The 19,413-nt window shown below is 42.8% G+C and overlaps 1 protein-coding gene across 1 annotated transcript in view; it reads left to right on the forward strand.

Moving 5' to 3' along the window:
* PAPPA2 (pappalysin 2) overlaps positions 1 to 19,413 on the forward strand; it is a gene marked incomplete at both ends in the record, with an annotated part of 219,983 nt that overhangs the window by 159,904 nt on the left and 40,666 nt on the right. The window contains 3 exons of the mRNA XM_081113216.1: positions 670 to 847; positions 1,990 to 2,203; positions 18,455 to 18,623. Of these exons, the coding sequence (XP_080969342.1) occupies positions 670 to 847; positions 1,990 to 2,203; positions 18,455 to 18,623 (561 nt within the window). The remainder of the gene's footprint in view (positions 1 to 669; positions 848 to 1,989; positions 2,204 to 18,454; positions 18,624 to 19,413) is intronic.

The raw sequence follows: 19,413 nt of genomic DNA on the forward strand, positions 1-19,413 counted from the left end.
TTCAGTAGCTTTATCAGTTGCCTTATCAGTAAGGGTCCTAGCAGGAAACAGATGACATGCTTCAGAAGTGGGCAATTTCCGAGGATTTAAGAAAGGGATTAATTAATTGCAAAGGTAGCAGCAGGGTATAGGAAAAGTACAGAGGGACAGTGCAGTCCCCAGGGGGAAGGGGCTGTTAGCACCCAAGGCCTAGAAGGTTGACTGTAGGGAGCAGTTAGAGAACCCGCAGGAAGAGAGCACAGGAGCTGTGCAGAGAGGGTGCCAAAGGGTGGAGCAAATCTGCAGCAACCCTCTAGGGAAAGAGAAGAATCAGCACCTTGACCTCTCTTTCCCTCCTCCCTCGCTAATCTCCTGCCAGTGTGTCCTGGTCAGAGGCCTGAGATGCACAGGGGCCAGTGGGGGAGGGTGGAGAGTGGAGCAGGAGACATATGTAGAGGGCAGCCCACAGCTGGCCTGGCGGAGCATCCCCATTCAGTGGTTCTCTTACACAACGGGTGCCTTCCATCAGCATCAGGTTGGGAGGCTCTGTGTTAATACAATAAGGCATAAAAAGGGAGAAAGGCAAAACGATTTGTACCTCTTTTGAATGTCTGCACAAATAATCACCAGGAAGATCTTTTGATAAACGTTTTGATGTGACCTTGACAGAGGAAAATTCTCTGTTTCTAGAAGGACATTCTGCTCACATGCTCCTCAGGGCACTGGGACCGGACAGTGAGGTGTATGCCCCTTGATTGTGGCCTTCCCGACCCAGCTCTGGTGAATTATGCAACCTTCTCCTGCCCAGAGGGAACCAGCTTTCTGCAACGCTGCTCCATTTCCTGTGTCCCACCAGCCAAGCTTCAAGGTATTGTTCAGCCAACCAGGCCCTATGTGCAGGGTCCCTTCAGTCCTTCTCTCCTTGGAGGTACTTTGAGGATCGTCCCTTCACCCCAATCCTCTTCCTATCTGCTCTGTGGGACCACCCTCTTCTGATAACACCAGCAAAGTCCCCAAAGGCAACATCACTCTTTCCAATGACCTGGAAGGATTCCTGGCTCAGAATCTCCTTACAGAGAGAAACTAAGGCGTTCTTCTATTTTTATTTGATTGTATGTCCTCTGGAGTCAAGCCAACCAGCAGTGTCCTGATAATATTAAGGAGAAAGCTACACTTTTTCATACATATTTTAAAATTTAATATTTACAACCATCCTATGGGTGTGATGCTTTTAGTTCTGGTTCATAGATGAGAACGCAGTTATAAGATTTGTTCCTGGCTCTACTGCTAGTCACAGATGAAGACAGGAAGGAAAACCGGCTCTAATGGACCCCACACCTGCTCCTTACCTCTTCCTACACTTCCCTGTGCCTAACAGTGGCTTGTTACAAATGCAGCTCCCTGAGCCCCATGCTAACAGGTTCTGATGTAGAAGGTCAGGGATGGTCTGGTGATGGGACCATGACAAGTCCATGGATTGCAACTTGGAGAAACCATGCCTTCTAGTAGGCACATGGTGTGGTGTTTAAGCACAGAACTCTGCAGCCAAACTGCCTGAGTTCAGTCTCTGCCTCTGTCTCTTACTAGTTCAGGCAAGTTACCTAAACCCAATTTCCTCATCCCTAAATTAGGGGATAATAATGAGATCAATTTCATAGGGTTCTTGAGGTTTGAAGTTTACATGAATTATTACCTGTAAAATGCTTAGAGCAATGACTGGCTTATAATAAGTACTATAGGAAGGTAATCCATTATTATTATTATAATGCTTCCCATGATTCTGTTAGGGAATAGTTATCTGACCTCTATTCTGTATGGTAGGTCACATTGCATATTCTGTGGGTAAGACATATAGGATAAACACTTGTCCCAAGTTTTCAGTGAAGTGACTCAACAAAGAATAATGTCCTTTCCAAGAATGCCAATACATTGACAGGCTTTGGTTCTTTCTGGTGTGGTGTTTCTGCACTCTCTGTTCTGACCACCTGTGCTTCTCTTTCCTGGAGTCAGGACTCAGCCCGTGGCTGACCTGCCTTGAAGATGGGCTCTGGTCTCTCCCCGAAGCCTACTGCAAGTTGGAGTGCGACACTCCCCCTGTGATTCCCAACGCCAACCTGCTCCTGCCGCACTGCCTCCAAGGCCACCATGACGTGGGCTCCGCCTGCAGATATGAATGCAAACCTGGCTACTACGTGGTGGAAAGTGCAGAAAGTAAAGTCAGGAAGTAAGTTGGATCACCTCTGGTCTTCGCAGTTCTCTCTACCCCATACCTTGCTCCTGTTCCCTCCTGTAAATCCCAGACCATTGTTTTGGGAGTAGTAGTAAGAGCTTCTGAGTTGTCCAGTGCTTATTTTGTTTGTTTGTGTAATTATGACAGGCAGGTTGACCAGGTATGCTTTCTGAAGATATATTTTTTCCCATAGGAGATCCCATAGAGTTTCAACTGGGTGTTTTTTTTTAAATATATATTTTTATTGACTTCAGAGAGGAAGGGAGAGAGATAAAAACATCAATGATGAGAATCATCGATTGGCTGCCTCCTGCCTGTCCACACTGGGGATCGAGCCTGCAACCTGGGCATGTGCGCTTAGCCGGAATCAAACCGAGGACCCTTCAGTCCGCAGGCCAACACTCTGTCCACTGAGCCAAACCTGCTAGGGCCACCTGGGAGCTTTTGAAAAGAATCTCTGCCCTAATGATCACTTTCCTTTAAAGCAGCGGTTCTCAATCTGTGGGTCACGACCCCTTTGGCAGTCGAACGACCCTTTCACAGGGGTCGCCTAAGACCATCCTGCATATCAGATATTTACATTACGATTCATAACAGTAGCAACATTACAGTTATGAAGTAGCAACGAAAATAATTTTATGGTTGGGTCACAACATTAGGAACTGTATTTAAAGGGCCAGAAGGTTGAGAACCACTGCTTTAAAGTAAGTGTTAGGAGCTTCCCAAGTGTCATTCTGTGTGTGGGAATATCCTCATCAGGACAGTTAGGGCTTATGGTTGAGACTCTGAGAGAAACTTCCTGGGCCACTCCCTAGTTTAGATACTTACTTGCTGTGTGATGCAGGGAAGTTGTTTTGTTTGTTTTTTTCTGTGTCTCAGTCTTTCTCCTCTATAAAATGAGGATAGAAGTAATAATATCTATATGGGGACTAGATTAATATGTATAAAACATAAGGTTCGGTATATTTAATTTTAGAGCATAAAAGTCAATACGTATTAGCAGTTAATATTGTCATTATAGCCTCTCTGCTTTTTTCTTCCTGGGCTCTTGTGAACACATTTTGAGACCCCGAAGCCTAGCGCCTGTCTTCTGACAGCGTGGCGACCAAAACACACAAGCTTCCAGCATGTTGAAGAGGGAGGGCTTTGAAGACAGTCATGCTGGGGCCCAAGTCCCAGTCACCCCCCTTTTTATCAGCTGACCAAATGCAATCGAGTTACTTAACTTTCTTTGGAAATTGAGGATACTGCCCATATCACGTTGTTGGGTTAGGATTAAACAAGATAACACATGTCCAGCCCAGTGCCTGCCTTGTGCCAATTGCTCAATAAATGATTTCAGAAAAAGAACCGTTTTCTAAACAAACAGAAAACTTTCAGAAAAAGAAACTCCTTGTACTCAGTAAATAGTAGCTATTCTTTTGCTATTATAAATTAAGCCAATACAGGAGAAAATCAAATTTATTTCTTACCCAGGACTTTATTAGAAGTCTGACTATAGTAGGTATTTTTTTAAAGTTTTGTTTTGTTTTTGTTTTTGTTTTTGTTTTTTTTTAGAGAGCAGAAGGGAAGAAGGGAGGGGAGGAGAGAAAGAGAGGACAAGAGAGAGAGAGAAACATCAATGTGAGAGAGACACAGTGATTAATTGCCCCCTTCATGTGCCCTGACCTGGGCCAGGGATCAAACCTGCAACTCAGATACATGCCCTTGACCGGGAACCTGTGGCTTTTTGGTGTGTGGGCCTACACTCTAACCACTGAGCACACTGGCCAACGCAATTCCCAGTTTTTTTAATGTGGGGTAGATTTTCCATGGCAGGAAAATCCCCGATCAGACTCACCTGTGAGAGGGGGAGAGGCAATCCCACTCCTTGTCCTCCCAGTTTGAGGAGGCAAGGGCCAGGTTGAATAGAATACTATAAATAATTCTGATGAAAAATTCACAGACGGCAGCACTCTAGTTCAGTGGACTCTGGCAGGTATAGTCAACAGTTTTTGACAATGGAAAATACATTTGCATATGATTTTCATAGGATCTAGGTCAGGGGTCCTCAAACTACGGCCCTCTGGCCACATGCGGCCCGTCAAAAACGTTTATCCGGCCCGCTGGGTGTTTTTGCCGCCGCTGTGTGCATAGGAATTTGTTCATTTTTTTTTTTTTAAACGATAGTCCGGCCCTCCAACGGTCTGAGGGACAGTGAACTGGCCCCCTGTTTAAAAAGTTTGAGGACCCCTGATCTAGGTCAGTTTGCATAGGCACATATTGACAGGCAGTGAGTGCCCTGGTCAGTGAGGATGGTATGACAGCGAGCCTGAGGCTGCTTCCTCCTGTCTCCTTGCCTCCATTTTCACACACATGCACCCAATTCAGGTGTCTGCAGAGCAGTGCGGTGAAGAATAATTGAGGGGGCCAGAAAAGTCTCAGGACCAGGAAGAACTAAGGGTGGCAGGATTGTTTCTAGCTCTTGGGCCCAATGAGACTCCCCTCAGAACTGTGGGACTTCTGCCTGACCCTGCATCTCCACTCCAGGTGGGAGCACACAAGGGGCATTCATTGACACAACTTTTCCAATGAATTGAGAAACTGGAAGCTTGCATCACAGCGTCGGCGTCGTTTTATGGCTTAAATATTTACATTTGCAAGCGCCGCTAGCATCGTGTTGAGGAGAAATTACGTTATTTACTGCCCCATGTAAACTGGTTTAAATCTCAGTTTGTACCTGTTGACATAGCAGGCGGCTGGTTGGTAATCAGAAGTTTGCAGGTCGGTGTAAATCACTGTCACTTGCCACTGGTGTTTACGCAACGAACTGTGTTAGCCTTGTTCCTTGCTCGGTGGAAAGAGCCCAGAGTTGTATAAATGGGGCCCTTTCTTTCTAGGGCAGCCGTGGGCAAACTATGGCCCGCGGGCCGGATCCGGCCCGTTTGAAATGAATAAAACTAAAAAAAAAAAAAAAAAGACCGTACCCTTTTATGTAATGATGTTTTTATATTAATGAATTTATGTTAGTTCACACAAACACTCCATCCATGCTTTTGTTCCGGCCCTCCGGTCCAGTTTAAGAACCCATTGTGGCCCTCGAGTCAAAAAGTTTGCCCACCCCTGTTCTAGGGCATGTGGGCATGAGGAGAAGAAACTGAGAAAAGCAGGCAGGGAGATCAATCCAGACCCAGTGGGCACATGCTGATTTGATGCAGGTCTGTGAGCACTGGAAACTCCCACCTGATGGTCACATTCGCAGCTTGCTGTTTGCATGACCCTGAACCATGTTCTTAATTCCCCCATGTCTCAACATTTGCATCCACAATGTGAGGCATAGTAATTATTTCTATCCAACAGTGTTGTTTTGAGGCTGAAAGTGGATAATGTCCTGACAGCATTTCATAAACTATGAGGTTTAATCCATGTTCTGGGTATTACTTTTTGTTGATTTCTTTTTCAAAGTAGAAAACAATGACTCAAATATCAGCCAGGTTCCTTCCCTTCCTGCTTTTTCTCAAGTCTATTGAACATTGTTTCAAGAGAAAAGAAGTCTAAGTACTGGATCTGACTTCTCCTTCCATCCAACCTGTATAAGCTTCATCCCATTCCACATGGGGATGTCCAGTGGCACAGCTGCAGCTGGCAGTCCCACCTGCATGCTCTGTGCCCGTCCCTGGGTTGGGAGTGAAGATCACATATGAATAAGACCAAGGCCCTGGCCTCAAGGAGCACACAGCCCCCATGCTCCCTCGCTCATGGGTGTTATTTCTCCTAGAAACAGTGTGGAAGGGGACATGAGTACAGGTAGGAGCTTTCTCCTTTTCCCTGTATTCCTTGCCCCTCTTCCTGCAATTTGAGGGTGGTGCTGCCCACACTCAGTCTAATTTCTGAGATCAGGGAGATGTTATGGCTCAGTCATGGGTCAAGTACTCTGAACTTGAAGTCATGAGTAGAGTCAGCATCACCCAAAGGCCATGGATTCTCCAGAGGAAAATTGAGGAAGATATAAGTGAATGTTGAGGGGCAGAAAAAATTAATAAAGCAAAAATAAATGGCCATTATCTAGTGCAGCCATATGATCGTACAGCCATATCATGAAATATCCTGCTACCATTAATGATGTTTGGAAGAATATTGAAAACATTCACTATATAATCAACACTAAGTGGGAAAAAGCAAGAAAGTGATTGTTACAAAGGCACAATCCCTATTTTCCACATGAGAAGTACATTTTTATCACTTTTTCATGGGGTTTTGACTTTCCTTAAGAAATCCAGAATACTTGTCTCTTTTAAAAATTAGTGAAGCAGCATTTTTGCATGTTTCATTTTTGCAAGTTTCTTTAAGGCTTCTTTATTTTAGGAGATAATAGAGGAACAAACAGAATTGTAACTCCAAAGAAACTAAATTTTAGGTAGTTTCAGGAGTTCTTTCTTATTCACATTTTATAATATCCACACCCGCTCTCCTTTAAGCCCTTTTCTTTTCTCCCATGCAATTTACTTCCATATATATATCATCATCAACGACTCCTTTGTTTTATTACCCTGACTTCCTAGGGAGCTCAAATAAATGTGTTTAACTAAAAATTTATCAAAAACATTATATTATAGTCTCGCTTTCACACACATAGTTACCTTTTTCTCATTAGGTGTTATCTTTATGTGTGAAGGTTAGGTTAACCTCATTAGGGCCCATAATTAATTTGATTTCTAAATTATTCCAACCTTCTAACTTTACTTAGGCTCTCTTTCTATAAGTCATTCATCAAGAAACCATCCAAAAGGTAGCCGTCAGATCTGCTTCAAAGTAATTATAAACAGCCATCCTTTTTGAGGGTTGCCCATGGGATCAGCTCTTCCAAAGTACATAAATCTATTTAAGTTCTATAAACACAAGTCTAGGTCAAGAATGCAATAACTAGGTCTCATATTGTACTGTTTACTGTTTAATGAATGTTTGGTTGGTAAACCTTTTCAGTAGGTTTTTCTGATACAACTTGGGAGGTGGGCCTGGGAAGCCCTGGAGCTAGATGTGTGTACTTTACCCATCTCCACACACACACAAGTCATTTGTGTGGCAGGGAGTTAAAAGCATAAGGTCTGGGCTTTGTCATTGTGGGTCAGTGATAGTGATGATGGTGATCTTGATTCCTCCTGTGTTCTATGTGTGCTAATAAATGGCACAGATATATTTTATTACAGAATAAAACAAAAGTATAATATAACATATGATATTATATTCTATAAGCTGCTATAATAATAATACATTTCAGTATATTATTATCCCCTATTATAAATGAGGAAACTGAGACTCAGATTATTGCTAATATATAGTGTTAAAACTATTATGACCCCAAAGACCAGGCCCTTGGGTAAAAAGACTTTCAAGCTTCAGGAAATTAGTTTATTTCTATGGGCCTTCCCTCCCTCCACCCCCGCCCCCTCCCATCTGTAAAATAAGAAAAAAATCTGGACTGACTTCAGCTCTGAAGTCTATGTTGCATTTTCTACCTCAGTAGAATCCGTAAGAAGAGTTAACACTTGCCTTTAAGAACATGGAGAGAAGTGATATATAATAATTTATTGCCACCAGGAAATAAAAAAGAAGCAGTGATACATGACAAGCACAAATACTACTTGGGCATGATCTTACTGGGCAATACTTAAAGGTTATACTTAGAGAACTTTTAGTCAGAAGGATGGCCAAAGTTTTATTCTCTTCCTTTTGAAGGGTTTTGGTCATTTGTTCTCCACTCACTCCCAAGAGAACTGAATCCAGGTCTTTCTTGAAGATAGAATTTTGGAAATTTTTAAAAATTTCTAGAATTGAGTTTAATTTGTAAGTTAAAACTTCCCTGAAACTTCTAAAGAAGATGATTTAGTCACATTGCTAGGAAAGCCTTTTTAGTCCCAGGATTACCTCTTGGCTTAGTGTTCAATTACAGATTCCAGGGTCAGTGTGATCTGAATTTGGATCCTATCTCTGCTATTTATTAGCTCTGTGACCTCAAGCAAGTTACTGATTTGTGTTGATCATCACTATTCTTATTTTATAAAATGAAGATAATAGGAAATAGAGTACTTATAGGGTTTTGTAAGGATTTAATGAGAGAATGGATGTAAACAATCACAGTTTTTATTTTTTATTTAAATTTTTTTTGTTAATCCTCACCCGAGGATATTTTTTTTCATTGATTTTTAGACAGAGTGGAAGGGAGGGGGAAAGACAGAGAAACATTGATGTGAGAGAGACACATTGATTGGTTGCTTCCTGCATGTGCCCGGAAAGGGGCCAGGATTGGAGCCTGCAACTGAGAATCGAACCTCGGACCCTTCAGTCTGAGGGCTGACACTCTATCCACTGAGCCAAACTGGCTAGGGCCAAACACAGTTTTTAGTCATAGTAATCTTTCAGTCATCAGCAGCTGCTTTTTATTTATATCATCATCAGCAGCAGCAGCATTTCAACCCCCTTAGTTGCTTTCTGTGTGTTTAACAGGTAACCTCCTTTAACAAGAAAAAGATTCAGCTACAGTTTTATCAGTGGCTGTTGTCTCCCAACCATGGTTGCTCCCTATGCTCCTGAAGAACAGCATAAAAGCCAGAAAGAGTGAAGTTGACATTCTAAGTGGGAGGTACAAGTCCTCAGTGACCAGCTCGTTGGGGAAACACATTTTTCTGCCTATTAAAAATGCACACACACATCAAAACAGAAAGATCATTAAATTGTAAAGAATGTGCACTTTCTCCCCCCAATCAGGACCTCTCTGAATGCTTCATTTCATCCCGCTGTCAGCTCACTGAGTTATCCAAATACTACCAAGGCTTCAATAGACCATGAAACGGAAAAAGGGGAAGGGGGGAAATAAATGGAAATGAAATAGTCAGCAAGTTAGAGCTGGACACACTTCAGAAATGAGGGTGGGCAAGTAGGTTAGGCAGGTCTGGAGGAGATGGGGAAGATGTGTCCTGGAGACATTGCCTAGATTTGTAGGCTCTTTTAATCTTTTTGAGCCATAGCTTGAATCTCAGGTTCACCTGATTTTATCCTACTATAGGAAGGACAGGAAGGAGTTGGGTAATGCTTAAACTCCTTAAGTGTCCTGGATTTGTGATTTTAAACAATCAGTAAAAAAAATACCTAATTTTTAAGCTAATATATGAGTAGATGCTGAACATATGTACATATGTATGTATATACATGTGCTATCTATGATTTGTCAATTAAGGGATATAATCACCATGTACACTCATGCATGTATGAGAAATAGAAATTTTTTTATTAAATCATTGTCTGGCTTTTTAGTTTTTATAGTAAATACATTCAAAGTTTATCTTTGGAATCCTCAAATTCTCTTGCCATTTATTATAATGTGAGCTTCAGGCTAATTTATTATGGCCTCTTTTGGCCTCAAAGGACTGCATGTCTGTTCCACGCCTCGGCCACTCAGATGCACACTTGGGTGCAGGCCAGCTTGCCGCTGCAGGCTTCACGCAGCCTTGGTGACTAGCATGCAGGCCTTCACTTGAAACACATTTATTGAACTCATAAATTCCCCTGTGACCTTCAATCCTAATCTAGGGAGCATCTTACTGTAAAACAATCCTTCCTCTTTTGATTTTATATTGATTGTTGATGTCTCTATTAATCAGAAAAAAACTTTAAATCTAGACTGAGGAAACACTGGCTTGTTCTGTATAAGCCAGTAGGACTTTCTTCATCTCCTAAGCTTTCTGCCCTTTCTCTGCTTCCTTTGTACTTCCCATCCTCTGCCTCAGGCTCTGCTAACTCCTCTGCAGCCTGCAGGGTGAGCATTACTCTTTGCTCTCTAGTGATGGGGTTATCTCAGGCCAAACTGATTTATGAACTGTCTCCTGAAGGATTCTGGGTGGGACAAAATATGAAGAATTAATTGGGGTGGGAAGATTGAGTAGAATAATACTCCACACTCATAACACACACACACACACACACACACACATGGACACACACACGGACACGGACACAAGGACACAAGGACACTCTGCGGGCGGTGAGGATGGAGAGGGGAGTGTGGTTGAGTAGATCCTTTGGTCACCAGAGCTAATGATTTCTGCTGCTTGTTGAGCATTTATTGGACTACATGCTTTATATAAACTAACTTATAAAATCTTCTAATGAACCTGTAAAGGAGCTATTATTATCTCCATTTTTAGATAGGAAAACTGAGAAAGGGTAAGTAATTAATTAAAAGTGAGAGATTTATTAAGAGCCACAGCTGGAGTCTGAGCATTAGTCTCCTGATACCAAATCTTCTGCTGCTCACTGTCTTCCTGATGGGAGTCACCCAGGGCAGTCACTAAAAGCCTGCTGAGGACTGCTGTGACTTCTGACTCTTCCTCTTCAGTTAAGGAAAATTGACCAGGAGAAGGTTAATTAGCCATTTCACTCCAACCCTCATCAGAGGGATGACAGATCAGGAAGACTGCAAAGACATGGTTTACCTGTGCCAATTCCAAAGTCCTTAGGTGTGTCACAACCTTCCAGAAAGTTCTCATACCTCATTAGTGTGTTTAGGTTTTATCATTTCTGTGGCTTCTGGACAAAGAGACATGCAAAGAGCTTTGTTTTCAGAAAAAGCAACAGTGACAGGCAGTGATTGATCAGTTAATTCCCAGGGGAGTCAGAGAGGAGGGTGTGGACTTGTGTATAACCGATAACACTTTCTATCACACTTGCCTGGTGAGTCAGACTGACCAGGAACCAGGGAGGTAACAGTACCTAGAGGGACTCCTAAGATGAAAACTTTGTGAAGATGACCAAAGGATTTCTTACAAGTGGGAGAACCCACCCTCTGAAATTGAATTCATATCATTTGTGGCCTTTTCCTACCAGAATTTTGTCCCACCTGACTTGCCCTGGCCCTGCTGCACCCTCCTTCCCTTCCACAGGGGCCATATACAGGCATATTTTTTTTTTCCATTTAGGCTCCTGTCCAAGGCTTCAAACACGCACTACCTGTCAGACCTCTGGGTTCTTGCATGCTCTGTTTCTTCTTTTTGGCATGCCATCTTCACTTTGTCTATTTAATGAGCCCATGTCAAAGTGTCCTTACCTGTATTCGTCTTCTTTCAAGTTCCAGGCAGCACTGGTGGTCCCCTATTGTAGTATTAATGTTTGTTTCTACAACTGCTGAACCTAGTGTAGTGCGTGGACACATACTAGGAGCTCAGTGAAGATTTGTTGGCTGAACTTACCAATGGACAAACAGCTGAATGATGAAAGATGGTGAAGGCAAGAGATTCCTACTGAACATTTCCATGTTTTGGACCCATTTCACCTGCATTTCAGCATAATCACCAGTTCCTCAAACATGGATTGAAGGGCAGAACAATGTTAGTAGCTGTTGTATATGTTTGTGTTTGAGTTGCATGTATTAGAGCAGCGGTCGCCAACCGGTGGTCCACAAACCACTGGTGGTCTGTGAGGTCCAAAAGGTTGGCGACCACTGCATTAGAGAAACCTTAGAATGTTTTTAGATCTGGGGGTAACTGGAGCAGATTTGGTAGGAAGATAACCCTTCAGCTGTATGGAGAATGTACGAGAGGGGCCAAGGAACTCGTGGAAAAGAGGGGTCTGTTGAACTTGAAGTGAGAGAGGCTGAGTGATGAACAATTGAGGCAGTTGCAGAGAGAGATGAAGACAGAGCCCCAAACTTGAGTCAGGTGTGCAGACCTAGGGACAGGGCATTATTTCACCTGCCAATTTGGAGACCTAAGATTTAGCAGCAGAAAGTCTAAAGATAGAAGGTGGGGTGGCCAGGCTTAAAAGTGGAACTGTCCATATGTTTTTAGGGGTTAGCAGTGGCTCCTTCTAACAGAGGGGTTCTATTTCACAGAGGAGAAGAGCTTTGTATGGGGCATTATTTTTCATCAGGATAGAGTGGAAGACCAAAGCCAACGTGGGATGAGGCTGCAGATACTATTTTTTGTCCAGTAGAAGAGCTGGGCCATACACCGGGCGGCTTGGTGTTAGAGATGTGGGGTAAGGATGACAGGCTGTGGACCAGCCATGCTGGAATCAACCTGCTCTCCATTTAGGAGACTAGCTTGATAAACCAAGTCAGCACTTCATTAAGAAGAAACTGGAGTGAAGGTTGGCAGTGCTGACAGTTCTATCTGGGGTGGGGTAGAGGACTGTGTCTTTTAAGATGGTCTAGATCAGTACTTCTCAAACTATAATGGGCATAGGAATCACTAGGAGATCTCATTAGACTGCAATTTCTGGGGTGGAGCTTGAGATTCTGCATTCCTAACATGCTCCTAGGTGTATTATGACTTAGGCCTGACATCAGATCATTGTCCTCATTCCTGCTCTGCCATTAACTAGTCACATAACACCAGGCAAAGCTCTTTTTCTTTTTGAAACCTCACCTACCTTATCTGTAAAATAAACAGTTAAACATTCATTGAACCAATGTTTATTGGTGCCTATTACATACCAGATATTGTGCTGGGCACAGAGGATATAAGAGTAAGGTCTTGCCCTCACCAAGCTTATATTTCAGTGGGGAAGACAGGCAATAGGAACTAAAAACCAAATTATTACAGGACTGCAGAGGAAGCATTCTATGAAAGATATACAGGTGCTCTGATAGAAAACCACAAACATTAGAGATGTAAAATAAGGATTCTCTGGGGTAGCCAAAGTAATTCTTAGAAAGAAGAGCCCATCAGGAGAAGGGCAAAAAGACAAGCATAGAGAATGGCACCAACAAATTCTATCAGGAAGGAACTTTGTTGTATGTGGAATTCTAAGTCCAGTGTGAACCAAGTGCATTAAAGAAGGTGAGTGGGTCATAGGATGAGGTCAGAAGCAGTGGGGCCAGATTATGTAGGACCTCACAGTGAGAAGAGAGAAAGCATGGATTTTATTTTTGATGCAACAGGAGGCAACTGAAATGCTCTAAGCAAAAATAAATAAATTAATTAATAATAATGACATGATCTAATTTATTTGTTTGTTTTTATAAAATACCCCTCTGACATGTCTTTTGACTGCATAGGAAGGGGTCCAGAGAAGTAGGGTATCCAGTCGTAGTGAGAGGTGGGCACTTGGGCGATCACTCATGGAGATATGTGCGTGAGAAATGGGAACAGAGTCCAGAGCTGTTTGGGACATAAAATTGAGAGGACTTGCTGATGGATAGATGAGATCAGATGGGAGTTTGGGGAAAAGGTAAGTTGAGAGAAAGCCTAGAATCAAGGATGTCTCCTAAGTTCAAGTTTGAGCAACAGGGTGGAGGATGGTATTTTTCTGAGCTGGGATTGATTGAGGAAGAGCATGTGTGGAGATAAGGGAGTCAAGAAATCAGGTTACAGTAGCTCTTATCACAGGACGGTTTTAAGGATAAAGTGAGATAGATATGTATTCTACACAGTGCGTAGCACTTAAGTGCTCAGTGTTCCACTGTTATTCTGTTGTTGTAATTACTCACCAGGGGCTAACCACTGCAGAAACCAGATGCCCTCCATCAGCAAAGACCTGATCATTCTCTTGGAGTCAACAATCATATTTTTACTTTCTCCAATGGAAAATAAATATTACTTTTTAAAACCCTTCCTTGGTGATAGAAAGATGGGGTAGACACATGTGTGCCTTAAGCAACATCAATCAAAATTTCAGCCAAGTTTTGATTAAAAGATCTTCATTTCTGGCAAAGATGTAAAAACCAGAAAGAGTGCAGCTGGGATTTCAGTTCTAGGTGGTTACCATGAGTTCTGGAAATTAGAAAATGCATCTTCTAACTTGGAAATTGTGGTTGTTTGTCTGGAGTAGTTAAGGGAAAATCAATATAAACCTTCTACCCCAACTTCTCATGATACTATGTACATAGTAAGGCTGCAGCTCTTTGGTCTTTGCTAAACACCCAGCCTTTTGACCAGGTTTTTAGATGGGTGGTATTACTCCCTGATGTCCATACCTATGGCTTAGTTTTGCTAGCATAGATTTTTATTAGTTTGGCAGCCTAGCTACCTATTAAAACTGTTGGAAAGTTTAAAAATATAAGGTGCTAAGTCAGCCCAAGAGAACTGTTCTGTACACCTGTGAATCAAGGTTTGTTGTTGTGTGTGTTTTTTTAAAATGGCTTCCACATCATTGGTCTACAAATGTCATTTGGTAGCCATTGGTCTAATGGTCAGGGTGTTATATCATTATTTCAAAAGTCTGAATTGTATTTTTCCTTTAGCCAGTGGCTTGCTTGCTATGTGGCCTTGGTCAAGTCACCTTATGGTTATTAATGTGCAGTTTCCTGCCTGTAAAATGAGATAGTTTCACTTCTCTTACTCCACTGGGATAAAGAAAATATACTGAGCTGATAGGCAGTGAGTAGAATGTTTCATGGGAAAGGCATTTGTGTTAACATAGGTAGCTAGATATTAATAAAGAAAGGGAGCAAATGGAATCAGATATTAAGATCAGACACTGCCTCATTCACTAGGAAGTCACAGCATCCTCTGCTGAAGGGACTTAGCATGTCGGCCAACCTGATAGTGTGATTATGGAGGGTGGGGGGATTTCTCTACTGGGCACATGCCAGAAAGCCAAGATGGTGCAGGGGGAGGTCCTTCTACTTTGAGGCCTGCACAGTAGGAGCCAAGGCAGTGATCATAAAGGGGATGTGTCTAATCTGGGTAAAAGACCAAATTAGTTAGTGGTGGGGGGCGGGGAGGCCCAACACAAGCCCCCAAAGGATTGAATAAGAGATTGGTTAGTTTGAAAGGGTGCATGGTCTTTCCCAAGCCCCAGGTAATACAATCAAAGTTTATATTGGTGGCACCCATGCATTGTTCCTGCAAGTGCCCTATTTGTTCCTGTATCCCTCTCTTAGCAGCCATGCAGGCCCAGCAGCTGAGGCAGCCCAATGTGGGCCTCAAGTGTGGCTCTACTAGGAAGTGTGGGCCTGTGCATAGCAGTGCTGGCCGAAGCATAGCTGGGAACAGAGACTAGGCTAGCCAGATGGGGAAAGAGCTTTGGCATGGACTGAACCAATGGCACAGGATTTCTGACCCTGGACCTTCTTCTGGGCTTGATGAAGACAAGGTTGGACTTCTTCCTGGCTGTGGTGAGACACAGAGTCCGGGCACCTGGGGACAGTCCTTTGTGTTTGCTCCAGCTTCAGTCTCACCACTGCACCTCATCCTCCCAGGCACGGGTCACCAAAATGCTTTTCTCTTGACTCAGCAGAAGAGCCCTATTTCAACCTGCAACATGTGGACTAGACTATCAAAGACGCCTTGGGATCTGTCCTGGTGAGGACCTGTCTACATGCATTGGTCTAGTGTCCAATGCCTTCATTCTTAGAAATGCAAACTCATTCACTTCAATGACTTCACAGTGCCCCTTGGCTCTTAATGCATAGACTTTATGGACCATTGTGAATAATACAGTTTTGTTCTGTTTTTTTTTTGTGTTTTTTTGGTTTTTGTTTTTTTCATTAAGGGCATGTGCTGGAGGGTGGGAGTGGCTGGGGAGAAGTCACTGGGGGAAAAGGAGACATATGTAACACTTTAATCAATAAAGAATTTTTAAAACTCAAAGAAAAAAATCCTTGGATAAGGATTAGCAAAATAAAACAAAACAAAACAAAACAAAAAAGCTAGTGGTCACTCCTCAACATCAGCAAACTAGAAGAGGCAGCCGTGGCTCCACTGGAGGTCAGAGTCCTGCCATTGGTGTAGGCATCAGTCCTCTTCAAGAGCCCTGTGTAGAAACCACATTTCCTAGAGGTTGGAGGACACTCAGACACTCTGAGTTCCTGAGTTCAAGTGCCAGAGTTCCTGCCGCAATTACAGGCACCATGGCCAGAACCAGATCATGGCATTCAAGTACCACAGGATCTCAGGATAAATGCCGTAAACAGGATTGACAGGTGTTGACATGGGCTGTTGGGCCTGAGGAATGGATGCTTTGTGAGAAGTCTGAGGAGAGACATGACATGCAGAAGCTGTGACAGGCTTATGGAGAGGTGGCCATAGGAGACCATCCCTGTACAAGGGAGAAGAAATTGCGAGGAGAATCCGTGAGGATCACTTGTAGAAAGGAAATTGGGTTTCCTAGGGAGTCAGGACTCTCTACCATCTGTGTCATTCCTGCCTATGGTGCTTCCTATGGGGTTCAGGATCTCTGTGAAATATGCTGCCTCCCTTTCTATCTTCCAGCATTTCCCTTCCTCTGATGGTTTATAGCACAGGACCTGTCACAATGTCTAGGCACCATCCATTACACCCACCTCGCTCTGCACCATCCAAGTTTGATCTGTCTCCCCTCGCCCCTGAGGTTATTAAGTTGGCAAGTGACTATACGAAATTGACATTGTTGAATGGCTCCTCACTCTGGGCAAGGAAAAGGAGGACTGTTTTCCTGGTTGAAGTGTTCCAACCAATTCAGAGAAAAATACCACATGAAGTCAAAATAGTATTGTCCTGGCCAAGTGAGGGTTTCCCTTTCTAACCATGCTGACATGCAGGGTTTCACAGCCTCACTCTCTCTCTCCAGCTGGGGGATGTTGGTTCAGCAGAGGTAGGGGAAGGATTTCAACTGTGGGAGGTGGTGGAAAGGAAAGAGTCCCTGGGAGGATATACTCTCTGTAGTGGGAAAAAGAGTAAAGTATCCAGTCCAGGAGAGAGACAAAAAGGAGCTTTTTGAGGTAAAAACAATGGCAAACCCTTCGTTGAAAGTGCTTTTGGGAAGAGATTTTAAGATGACACCTTCCATTAGGGAAAGAAGTCATTTACCAGAGAATACATTGTGTGTGATTTCATTGATCTAAAATTCAAGATCAGGCCAAACTAATCTATGCTGATGAAAGAATAGTGCAGGTTGCAGGCAAGTGGGGAGGTTTAACTGGGAAGGAACACCACAGGAGCATCGGGGGACTGGAAATGCTTGGTATCTTGATCTGAGTGATGGTTACCATGGTTCCCCAGCTGTGTGCACATGTAAAATTCCTTGAGCTGTCTACTAAGATTTGCCTAATGTTGTCTATGTAATTTATTACTCAGTTCAAAAGTTTTAAATGAATCTTCTGTTTTTGCCACACCAATAAATAAAGCATCAAGATAAAGGACGTCTGGGATACTCCGTAGGAGAGAGATGCTATTAATATTCAAAGTGGACTGTAAAGCATAAAACGGCAATTAAGCCTGACACAGTGGAGGGACCACTGGCTCTGGCAGCAGGTTGACCTAGGTCCAAGTACTGTCTGTATCCTTTCCTGTGGATCTCTAGCTTTAATGTTCTCTCAGGCACAGTTTTCTTCTCTGAAATATAGATAATAATATTTACCATTAACTGCTGTTTGGGAGATTCAGTGAAATAATATATGTAGGTGTCTGGCAAGTGAAATAATATATGTAGGTGTCACAAGCTTATCTGTACCTAGGAATGTTTTGAATCAGAAGCAAATTCATTAAAACTGCAAAATGGAAAGAACCTTCAAATTGGCAGTGAGTCAGAAGAGGAAGGGGATGGAATTCTCAGTAGCAAGTCCTCATTGGTTGGTTACCATCCACCTCCAATGCAGTCTCTTTGGTTGGAGGCCATGTCTCTGCATGAGAAGGGAGGGCAAGTCTTCCAGGACAGTGTTGAGTCATGTCTACTTTGAGAATTTTATGAAAGCCACGCATGCTTTCCAAGGAAAAATATCAACTATAAACAAACAAAATGACCATGGAAATCTCCAGCAAGGCTTTTGCCCTCCTGAAGTTCAGGGTGAGAGTCTCTGTTTTAAAAGAAGATTCACAAAACTGCATCTTCTCCCCTCTCTGGAGAACCAGTAAATATTGGCAACTTAAGTTATATCACCATAGTAACACTGATGACCCTCTGATCCCTACTGGATGGTCCCCTAAGTGTGTGATAACCATCTCTGTATTCCAGCCTACCAGTGCACTTAGGTGTGAGACTGCTCCAAGATGAAAGGCTTAGAGAAAACCCAACTGTAAATAATCTAGACCCTGCACTGATATTTACCAATCTCTTTTGAGAGCTCTATATCAAAGGTTACTATACACAAGCTACTATTATCACTATTAAGTGTACATTGCTATTTTCCCTTCCATGTCTTAGACATTAGATTGGAGAGATAGGGCATTTGGCTAACCAAATCCAACTGCCCCTGCCTATTTGCGAATTCTTATCATGTATTACTAAGGATCCAGTGTTTCCATGAGCTTTGTGAGTCAGTCTGATGGACTATTATGTTTTATGTCTTATCAGAAAGTTCCTGAAGATACAGTGCCTGGAGGATGGAACCTGGGAGCAAGGCAGCTGCATCCCAGTGGTGTGTGAGCCCCCCTCTCCTGTGTTTGAAGGCATGTATGAATGTACCAATGGCTTTGAGCTCGACAGCCAATGTGTGCTCAACTGTAACCAGGAAAGTGAAAGGGTAAGGATGACTTGAACTTTGTTTTGGGCCAGGCTGTACCCTAATCTTGATGACCAATCCAAGAATGTTGAGTAGAAATGATATAAGTGAAATCCCAACACACAGGGCCTTACTAAGTTGGGATTCTAACTGGGGTATTATCATTTCATAGGGAATTCAGAAGATACCATGTTTTTGTTTTTTTGTGTTGTTGTTTTTTTTGGGTTTTTTTTGGAATATTCTTCGAGAATTTTCTTTTGCATAAGAAGAAAAACCTGATGGTTTGGATACGTTGGTAAATTCCAAAAAAGGCTGGGGTTCTGATTCAGCAATATGATTTCCTCCCATGTGTGGCCACTGACTTAGAAATCCCAATATTACGTTCTTCAATGGAACAGAGTCCTGAACAGACACATGAATTCCTTAATAAAGGCAAAGCTGAAAGTGCTGCTTGACTTTTATTCTCTCTAGGATTTTGGAAGTAGAGGTCCCACGAGAAAACTATAGTCTTATCATGGTTATATGATTAAGATCAATTTTATTTTGGAATCTTTACAAGTACCACACGATATATGAGACAGGAAGTTAAGCGGGCTCTCTAGGCAAAGATCAGTGACCTTGACTGCTCTCCTGGCACATGTCTGTATCTCAGTGTCCAGCACTCTAAGATAAGCACTGCAGGACAGGTGTGAAAAGAATATGCTATGGATATGATAAGAAATCAGACACCTCTGTTTGCACTGACTATTTAAGGACTCATGAAATTGGCCAGATGAAGGGACAGTTATCTGTAATTCCAAAAACTCACTTT

The sequence above is a fragment of the Myotis nattereri genome, assembly GCF_964212035.1.
Source record: "Myotis nattereri genome assembly, chromosome: 18".
NCBI classification, from domain to species: Eukaryota; Metazoa; Chordata; class Mammalia; order Chiroptera; family Vespertilionidae; genus Myotis; species Myotis nattereri.